The 10,000-nt window shown below is 50.6% G+C and overlaps 1 protein-coding gene across 1 annotated transcript in view; it reads right to left on the bottom strand.

The window, feature by feature from the left end:
* Positions 1-10,000, bottom strand: part of LOC113588428 (receptor-type tyrosine-protein phosphatase mu-like) — a 165,326-nt gene that overhangs the window by 39,641 nt on the left and 115,685 nt on the right. The window contains exons 16-18 of the mRNA XM_035528524.1: positions 3,840-3,991; positions 2,473-2,547; positions 1,559-1,585 (exon numbers count right to left, since the gene is read on the bottom strand). Of these exons, the coding sequence (XP_035384417.1) occupies positions 1,559-1,585; positions 2,473-2,547; positions 3,840-3,991 (254 nt within the window). The remainder of the gene's footprint in view (positions 1-1,558; positions 1,586-2,472; positions 2,548-3,839; positions 3,992-10,000) is intronic.

The following is a 10,000-nucleotide window of genomic DNA, read 5'->3' as shown; positions in this document are numbered from 1 at the left end:
CCGATGGTGGACACCTTTTCATGAAACACACAACGTCCTTCCCCCAAACACCAGGCAGACTGAGGAACTTACCATTAATGGGGACTTTTTTACGCAGATACATTAGAAGTTAAACGTGAAAAGAAAGCAGACAGAAGGAAGGAAGGAAGGAAGGAAGGAAAGAAAAGAGAGAGTGGGAGAGGAGAAGAAAAGAGAGAGGACAGGGTATAAGCAACAATACACCAAAGTGCATTCACACTCACACTCGAGCTGTGGTCACTATACTGAACAGGCTGGGTCAGCAGCCTGCAGCAGGTTACAGGTCTCTGCAGTCAGCAGACGGGACGCGGGGTTTGCACACACAGCGAAGAGAGGAAATGAATTTCAAAATAGATACAGACATGTACTCTATGCACTGAAGGTCGTGTGTCATTTTAAAATGCGTCTAAACGAAAAACGTCCGTTCGCCGACGTTTGCCCCGCTACGTCTGCTTCTACAACGCGCTAAATACACCGCGCTTGTAACTGCGTGCGGAAAGGCAAGCCGAGTAGCTTCGTTTGGACTACGACGCTGGCGTTCGTTTTCCTTTACGCGGTTAATCTCTCTCTCTCTCTCTCTCTCTCTCTCTCTCTCTCTCTCTCTCTCACTGCTGTTTACAAGAGCGTAGCCAAAAAAGTCGTTCGCATTTCATAAAGGTGCGCTAATAACATTCTTCACGCCATGTTTCCATTAAAAACTAGCATGGGCTCTGAATTTACTATCGAAACACGGGATCTGGTACAATCTGCCCGTTAAAAGACTGCAATGGCGTGGCAAAAAAAAATTGCATTGCTTTATTATGCTATTTCATCATGAGATAAATGAATAAACACTAGCAAAAGAGGAAACACAAAAACAAGTGGGGCAGTGGGAACTAGCCGGAGGCAGGAGCGACATTAAAGGAATCGAAGAGGAGGTTGCTATGGCAGGGAGAGTGGAGAAGTTGGCGAAGTAGAGAGAGGGCAATGCTAAGCATGTCTGTTCCTCTCGTGAAACTGAAAACAACACTTTTTCTGAGAAATAACATAAGAGAATATCGCTCGCCAAAGAGAAACTTGTAGAAAGTAGTGACTTTTGGGGGTTTCCCACTTAGTTTTTGTTTCGTGGTTGTTGTTTTTTTTATTTTTATTTTTTTTGGTGCTGTTTTTATTTTTGTTTGTTTTTGGGTTTTTTGTCCACTCCCCCCACATCCAGTCCACATGTCCGTCCATGCATATGAGAGGTCAGACAGGATGTGACATCACACGCACGACACGCAATGCGGATGGGATGGAGTGAAACCAGCCTCAGCCTGGGAAGCCCCGCCCACTGACGGCAGGAAACAGGAAGAGGAGGGAGGTAGAGAAGCGACAGGCAGGTATGACGATGAGGCAGCCATCTTTATAGGGAAAAAACGCAACCAACCAAACGAAAAAAAAAAAAAGAACCACAAAACATTCTTCAAAGTCTTTTTTTTTTTTTTTTTCCTGTAATTCTGTAGGTGTGTGTGAAGCTAGGCTAGCAGTGGTACGAGAAGAATAAAGAGAAGGTTGCTCTCACCTAAGATAGCAGTGGGTACAAAGGGGTCTGGTGGAAGCAGAGGTCAGCAGGTCAGGGAGAAGGAGGAAAGATAAGAAAACACAGTTACAATGATGAATCATCTCCAGTCTGAGAAAAAGAAAAGAACAACCAGTGGGTGGTGAGTGAGTGAGTGGGTGGGTGAGTGAGTGAGTGAGTGAGTGAGTGAGTGGGTGGGTGAGTGAGTGAGTGGGTGGGTGAGTGAGTGAGTGAGTGAGTGAGTGAGTGAGTGAGTGAGTGAGTGAGTGAGTGAGTGAGTGAGTGAGTGGGGTGGGTGAGTGAGTGAGTGAGTGGGTGGGTGAGTGAGTGAGTGGGTGGGGTGGGTGAGTGCGTGAGTGAGTGAGTGGGGGTGGGTGAGTGAGTGAGTGAGTGAGTGAGTGAGTGGTGGGGTGGGTGGGTGAGTGAGTGAGTGAGTGAGTGAGTGGTGAGTGGGTGGGTGGGTGAGTGAGTGAGTGAGTGGGTGGGTGGGTGGGTGGGTGAGTGAGTGAGTGAGTGGAGTGAGTGAGTGAGTGAGTGAGTGAGTGGGTGGGTGAGTGAGTGAGTGGGTGAGTGAGTGAGTGAGTGAGTGGGTGAGTGAGTGATGAGTGAGTGAGTGAGTGAGTGAGTGAGTGAGTGAGTGGGTGGGTGGGTGAGTGAGTGAGTGAGTGAGTGAGTGAGTGAGTGGGTGAGTGGGTGGGAGGGAATGGGGGAGAAGCCTGTGGCCAACAAACAGAAAGTCATATTTGGAGATGACACTGATTCACTGACATTAGAAAGTCGCACACTGGTCAGTTGTTGCGGTGGTAAGGTAGTGGGCTTTTAGACAGTGCCCCCTTCATGAACCTTTCACAGATTAAAGCTTAGAAGTACAGGAGAAGCGGAAGTGCAGCTGGGACAGACAGCAGTCGCAGTGTTACCTGGGTAATAGGAGTTGGGCAGGGCCGTGCTCATTGTGTTTGTCTTCATGGTGAGAGAACACGGAGAGGATCCAGCTACAGGATAACACACACACAGCATATTTTGAAACGGAGGTCGCTAACATGGGTTAAAGTGAACAGAAGCTGGAGGAGGTCAGTTAGTATAATGCCAAGCCACGCGGAACATAATTTTGGAGTATTTCTGTAATTTCTCTTCTTGCTGCACAATATATATGGACCAACAGCAGTCTAGACCAGTAGGTCCAGCTTCCAGCAGCCTATCGGCCATGCTAGCCTGGCCCAGGCCTGGCCCAGGCCTGGTTCTGGCCTGGTTCTGGCCTGCCAACACAGCAGGTGTTTCTGTTAGTGATGCTTAACCCCCTGCACTAAGTCACCGCTCATGACAGCAGATCGGTCAGGGCTGCCTTGAGCTGCCTCACAAACGGCCATCCGAGGACACACCTGAGAGGGTCAGGGGTGAGTCGCCTGCTCTCCCCCTGTAGGTCTGTGTGGGATCTTTTTTTTTTTTAAACCAGTGTAGTTTCTTATATACTGACTATTGTAACCACCTTTGGATCCTTGAAAAGCGCTATATAAATACCATGTATTATTATTATTATTATTATTATTATTATTATTATTATTATTATTAATGCATTTGGACCCGGAGGGGTGGGGCTGAGGTGTGTGTGCGTGTGTGTGTGTGTGTGTGTGTATGTGTGAAAGTGAGACTCAAATGAGCATATGGGTGGGCATGTGGGCGTTCTGGTCCTGGAGGGCTGACGTCCAGCACTGCTCGGGCAGACCCACTTCAGTTAATTGCCAGGTTGATGTCGGAAGCAGGGACATCACCAGAGGCTGCAGGACTGCAGGCCATCTGCGACTGGAGCTGAGCGACCCTGCGTTACGGAGCGAGCCGAGATTAGCGTGCTGAGATTAGCAGGATGAGATTATCTTAGTGTCCTCAGATACTGGTTGGGCAGGACAGCTGGTGTCTCCTTAAGCAGGAAGGAGGGCTCGGTCACAGGGGGTCAAGGACAACAATATAAACACAGGGCTGGAGATCCAAAACAGAAAACAGATTTGGCCAAGATGAGACTTGTTTTTTTTTTCTTTTGGGGGGAGGGTATGCTAAAGTAGTAGCTCCTACATTTTTAATATTGCTTCGCAGGCAAATCCACATTGCTAAATTAACAGTGTTGAAGAAGTGTTTGCTAGGCACATGCGCACGCACATGTGCGCACACACCCACCCATAATTAATTCAGCCCTGAGTAACACGCGCTGCGGTGACACGCCAGGCGGCAGACCTAATGCGGCACAGAGAACACGCTGTCCTCCGGCGCAGGGGCGGCCGGGGTGACTCACAGCGGCCGTTGAGGTTGTGCGTGTCCATGAAGGAGAGCGCCTCGTCGCAGTTGGTGCCTTGCTCCGTGTAGCTCTTGTCCATGGAGTTCACCATCACCGTCATCTCCTGCCTCGTGCTGCTCAGGGTCTCCTTGCGCTTCTTGGCGAGTTTCCTTTGGGAGACAAAGAGACGCGATGGAACAGGTGTCGCACGCTGCTTCACCACGTGGCCTCGCTACGTCTGACCCCTTTACATACGTAGACTGAACCTAGTTTCGGATACTGGAATAGTTTTAGCTTTTTTTTCACCCCCTTTCCTAAATGTGCTTTGGCATTACTACCCAAAACTAAGATGGCTAAAATAGTTAAAAATGCTTTGTGACCTAAAATAAAAAATGTGACAGTAAAATCAAAATGTAATAACAAGCATCCAAACTATATTAAAGCATAGTTAGTGCTCACAGGTATAGAAGAAAGGGAAAATGAATATTTGAACTCTAATCAAAAATACAAATCGACGTTAGGCTAATCAAAAATAGAAGACATAATGATCCCAGCTTGATTGAGCTGGAGAGGGAACAGTCACAATTAAATTCTGATATAATTATAATCAATGCCCTACCAAGACCCTTCTGGGAAGCCAGCTCTTAGTAATTATAATAACACTCTTTCAGAATCCCTAGTTTTAGCCTGTAGAGTATCTCATAATCATATTGCTGACTTTGAGACGTGGGGAATGAATAGAATAATGAGCGTATCAGGTAAACTAAGCCAAGCAGCCTTCGCTGGGAGGAGGAGGAGGGACTCCTAATCGAATTGTGCTGTGGTGGATCTATATCTATCAGACGCTAATTCATTTGGCCAGCCTTTGTTTTCCAGTGGTTCCAGTACACAAGAAAATGCAAATGAGGTAAAATTACCCGGCCAATCTGAGAGAGCGAGATTAGGGGAGGGGAGGGGCCCCACGCCTGAGGCTACGAGGTCTGGAACACACATCCGTCGGGAGGAGATCGTAACGTGATATGGGGAGCCCCGGGGAGAATCGCGCTAAAACCCACAGTGAGATGCTGGAAGTTTCCACAGACCGCACAGCCCATTAAACGCTGAGACAGCGCTGGGGCAGTGTGCTGTGCATTGCTGGATCAGAAACGGCGGATGAACGATGAGGAGCTGCCATTCTGGCTCCGTCTGGTGTACGAAAACAGTTACTCCTCTCACATCTTACTACAGCTGAACTCGGCTGCGTCAGGACGGGCGGAGAAGGAACTGGCGGAAGAGGAGGTGAAAAGGCTGGTGACCCAGACTGGCGGTCTTTGGCCGCGGCTGATGGGGACCTCCTGGGGGGGTCGAGGTGCCCTCCTTCGTTCTTCTTGTTTATTCTGCTTAGCGCTGTATGGAGACACTTAGTGCCCACGGCCCTGCTCTGACAGCGCTGCACGGAACAGCTGCCGCAACGGAGAGTGTGAAGAATGAACACGCACACCACATGCAACACACATACCCCACACAGGCAGCACACTCACGCATGCACGCGCGCACACACACACACACATGCCCACCCCACACCCCATACATGCGCGCGCGCACACACACACACACACACACACCCCGCACGTATGCACCACACACACACACACACACACACACACACACACACACACACACACCCCGCACGTATGCACCACATACACACACACACACCCCGCATGCATGCACCGCACACACACAGTGAGCAATGCTCTGTAATTTCACACACAGAGGACAGAAAGTAAGTTCTTCAGTGTAGAAGAGTTCAGAGAGACACTGAGAAGGTGGGGGTGAGGTTACTCATAAGGTGCTGTAACTGATCACTGAATCACTGATTGGTTTGCCCTTGATAAAAACAAAACTCATGTCATCAATCCCCCCCCCACCAAGTCTCTCTGCTCCTCTCTCACTTCGTGTGTGTGTGTGTGTGTGTGTGTGTGTGTGGTAAATGAGATCGAGATGTGGGGGTGTTCAGCAGGGTGCACTGAGATCTGCTGTTGTTTGCTCAGCAGTGGGGGGGGTGTTCCACGGGGCGGCTGTTCTGTCTGTGGCTCTCTCTCCGGGTGCTGCTCGCAAAATGAATCATTCTCCCATCCTCAGTTCATTTGTACGGAGCTGAGCCTCCAAGTGACACTACACAGCACACTTCATTACCACAGGCCTTGAGTGTAAGCAGTGTGTGTGTGTGTGTGTTTGAGAGAGAGAGAGAGGGCGAGGGAGTGTTCATATACTGTATATATGGGTTAATGCTTCAGCTCATTAAAAGTACTAAGAAATTGGTGGCCCCATCCCTGGGGTTCAAATCCAGATGCTCCACGTGCTGTCTGCAGAACTGTTTCCTAGGAAGGCAAATTAGTCCTAATTCTCTCCATACATCTCTGCATCTACAGCAATATTTACGCACAGTCCGTTTTAATTGGGCAGGAGCGCATTAATGACCTTAATTTCGGCACAGATAAAAATCTAAGCGTCCTCCGATTGCCTGAATTCCACTGTTGTATGTCAGTGTCTTTACTCAGTCTCAGGATTACAAACACACCAAAAGTTGAGTGGCGGGTCAGAGAGCACTCGGAGCGCCTCGACTCTCTCATACGTTTTAGCCCTCTACGGACAAAAGCCAAGTGCATTGTTCACCAGCACCTCTGCCCCAGTCAGGACGTGGCTCGGTGTCCACCTGACATCACCCCCCGCCCTCGCTACACACGGCCCACGCTCCGGCAGGAAACAAACAGCCTCGTGGGTACTGTAGGCTACAGCGTGTCGATTATATTTGTGGGTACCGAAGGTGTTGGTGTCGTATGCGGGACTGAAAACAAGTCATTACAGCCGCACGGACCTGGGGAACAGTGGGGTGTTGTGGGTAGCGTGCTGGGGGGGGGGTGAGCGAGAGGCTTGGAGGAGCCAGACCCGACAGAGAGTAAAACACGGCCTCAAAGGCGGCAGACACTTTGAGTTAGCGGTCAAAGGCTTGTCCACAGAACCAGATTGTAATGACCAGCCAGACTTTTATCAGCATTCCAAACAACGTACGTGCGGAACTGTCCTGTCCGATAGGTTCAGTTGATATCTGTATATCAGGAGATTTCAGATACACAAAATGACTCCATCTTGAACTAGCAGATGTCATGACGAACACACACGCAGGCACACACACACACACACACACACACACACACGTGTGCGAATTTTGGAGCCAGAGCTGTGATGTGATTTGGATGGAGAACTGGGAGTCAAAACTAGGAGCCAGTTTCTAAAGGGGAAGTGTATGAGAGCGTGAAGGCGTGGTCCCGGTGCAGCGCCCCCGCCAAGAGACAGCCGCAGCTGCACAAAGCCTGAGCCCTGGGGCGGCTCAGAGGGCGGCCAGCCACAAGCTTCACGATATCTTTATTCACCTGAGCGGGGGGGGGGGGGGGGGGTGACAGAGCGAGAGAGAAAGCGAGGGGGAGGGGATGAGAGTGAAGGAATGAGAGTTATCTCTCTTTCATAGTCAATCGCTGGGCTTGTTCCTTCACAGCTGCCTAATTCCATTTACTATGGTAAAGGAAGTTCACACTTGGTTAGGGCTCTCTCTCTCTCTCTCTCTCTCTCTCTCTCTCTCCCCTTGCTCTCTTTTCTCCTTCTCACTCTCTTCCCTCTCTCATTTCTCCCTCTCTCTATCCTCTAACTGCTCTTTTCCTGTCTCTCGTTGCTTTTTTCTTCCGTTCCACCACTGGCTGCCTCTCGCTTTCTCTCCAGCATCTGTCATTTACCCACCCACTCCTCTCTCTCTCTCTCTCTCTCTCTCTCTCTCTTTCTCTCTCTCTTTCTCTCTCTCTCTTCCCTCGTTCAACCTCTCGTGTCGTCTCCTCTCTTCTGCGCTCTCCCGGGCTGATTTCCGCTACACTTCTGCTAGGTTTCATTACACCCTCCTCTAATGACAGGGTGTGTGTGTGTGTGTGTGTGTGTGTGTGTGTGTGTGTGTGTGTGTTTAGGGTCAGAGAGGTCGTTAGTCGGCGCGAGGTGCTGAGAGGCAGGGAGGACGGCCAGGTCACAGACAGCTGCGACCGGAGCGGAGGGGGCGCTCGATATTCCTCCGTCTATCCCTCTTTCCCTCTCCCTCTCTTCTACTAATACGCCCCCCTGTCATCAGTGCGCTCGGGCTGTCAGCGAAACAAATGCGCTTGGCTTGTTCCAATTAGCGCGGCGCGTGTTACGACTCTGTGCCGAGACGTGCGTGCTTAATGATGGCATTCACGCTGAGGCGAGCGTCTGCTAAACACACCACACATCCCTCCGCACACGGCCCCGCGCACACCGAGGTGCGCCGGCATTATTCGAGTGGACAAGACTGGGCTTGGCCAGGCTGGGGTGGCTGATGTGTATCTCTCTATCTTTCCTTTCCTCATGCATTTTCTTTTAGCTTGCTCTCCTCCCTCTGACCCTAGTCTGGCCTTGACTTTGCTGAACAGTATTCTAATTCATGAGTCTTGCTGTCTCCTGATCCCAGACTGTAAGTATTTCACACACTCTCCCCAGTGTTGGCCTCCCTACACACACATACCGCCTGACAGACTTATTGATGAAGCGACAAACTCTCTCGTTGCCACCGGCCTCTAACCCCGCCCCACAGTCTCACGCTGCCACGGGCCTCTAGCTCCGCCCCACGGCAACGGTTGCTAACTGCGCATTACCCAGCAGTCCCTGGCCTTCCCGAGCGCAACGCGCGTCAGTCTCACGCAGCGCCAGCCTGGGCGAGCGAGCCCCGCCACGCCGGGCTCGCTCGCCACCCTGGGAGGAGGGATGCGCGGGGGTCAAAGGGCGAGGTGCCGGTTTGGCCAGCACGCGTGACTCCGTAAAACCTCCAGCTGGCCGCTTTCCACTCGCGCCGAGCGTCGGCGAGCACTCGTGTCGCTCGTTGCGCGGCCCGCGTGGAAAACGACAGACTGCAACCATTCGCCAACCATAAAGTTAGACAATGGGTCAAAAACAAAAGCAGCCTCCTCACACCCGTCCAATCCATTTAGCATGCATGTAACACAGACCATGCAGGGAACTAAACGCAAACAAGAAAGCAATGGAGAAATATCTGATTATTACCCAGTTGATAAAAAAAGAGAACAATCAGAGATGAAGATGAGGATGCCAGGGTCTGGAATGTGATGAAGGGTTCATTCCCGGTTCGGGAACGCCGCTTTTCCCATGCCTGTGATGACTGACAGAGAGGCTTGGGAAGGTGGCTATTTCCCGGGAAAAGGGGAATAACGCCGTGGATTTCATGCCAGTGTTTCACAGCCAGAGCAAAAGGGTTCGCGTCAGCTTCCTCACTGGGACGGACGGAGGCAATGGGAAGGAATTAGTGGGGCACCACCTTCGGAGCAGAGCCATCGATCGTGAGAAGACAGGCATTTCAGTTTTAGGCTCTGGCAAACCAAATGATAAAAAATCATTCAGACAATGTTAGATTTTGAAAATCGCATTAGTAATATTGATTGATTTCTTTCTTTGTGTGAAGCCGCTTTACGACAGTCAAGCTCCTGCCACCTTATCTCCAATGGAGAATTGGAATTGCAAACAAATTCGTACTTTGCTTATTCCGAGGGGCTGTGAGGCCACCCCCACCTTGTCCCTCATAATTTGAGTTTTAAAATGCCTGTCTGGAGAAGGAGCGCTAGCTCTAGTCATGCAGGGGAGAGCTTGCAAGTCCGGCTGGACAGAGCAAATGCACCGACGTTGTACAAAGGTGTTTACTTACAGGTAATAAGTGTAGGAGTGATAGGTTCTTCTGCCCAGTGAGGAAGTGGGAGGGGTTAAGCAGTGGATAGAGATGGAATGAAAGGCAAGAAAAAGTAAAAAATATTAATGTTTGAAAAAGAGATGAACAAAAGCAGACATGGTGGCATATGTGTGTGTGAGAGAGAGAGAGTGAGAGAGAGATAGAGAGAGAGAGAGGGGGGCTTGGTCTGGCGGTTGTGGGAGGTAAGGCGTTTACCGAGAGGGGGGGATTGGTGCTCGCTGAAGCTAGTTAGCGGTTACCATTAACCGGTAACGTGAACACCAGCCCGTGCTACGTAGGCGGGGCGTTTCTACAGGGGGGTGGGGGGTCAGTCGGAGCAGGGCCAGGCTGTGGGATAACCAAGGCGTCTTGACCGTCACGGGACAACAATACAGCGGGATCG

Source organism: Electrophorus electricus, chromosome 7 (genome assembly GCF_013358815.1).
Source record: "Electrophorus electricus isolate fEleEle1 chromosome 7, fEleEle1.pri, whole genome shotgun sequence".
NCBI lineage: Eukaryota > Metazoa > Chordata > Actinopteri > Gymnotiformes > Gymnotidae > Electrophorus > Electrophorus electricus.
This window is presented reverse-complemented; position numbering and strand designations above follow the sequence as displayed.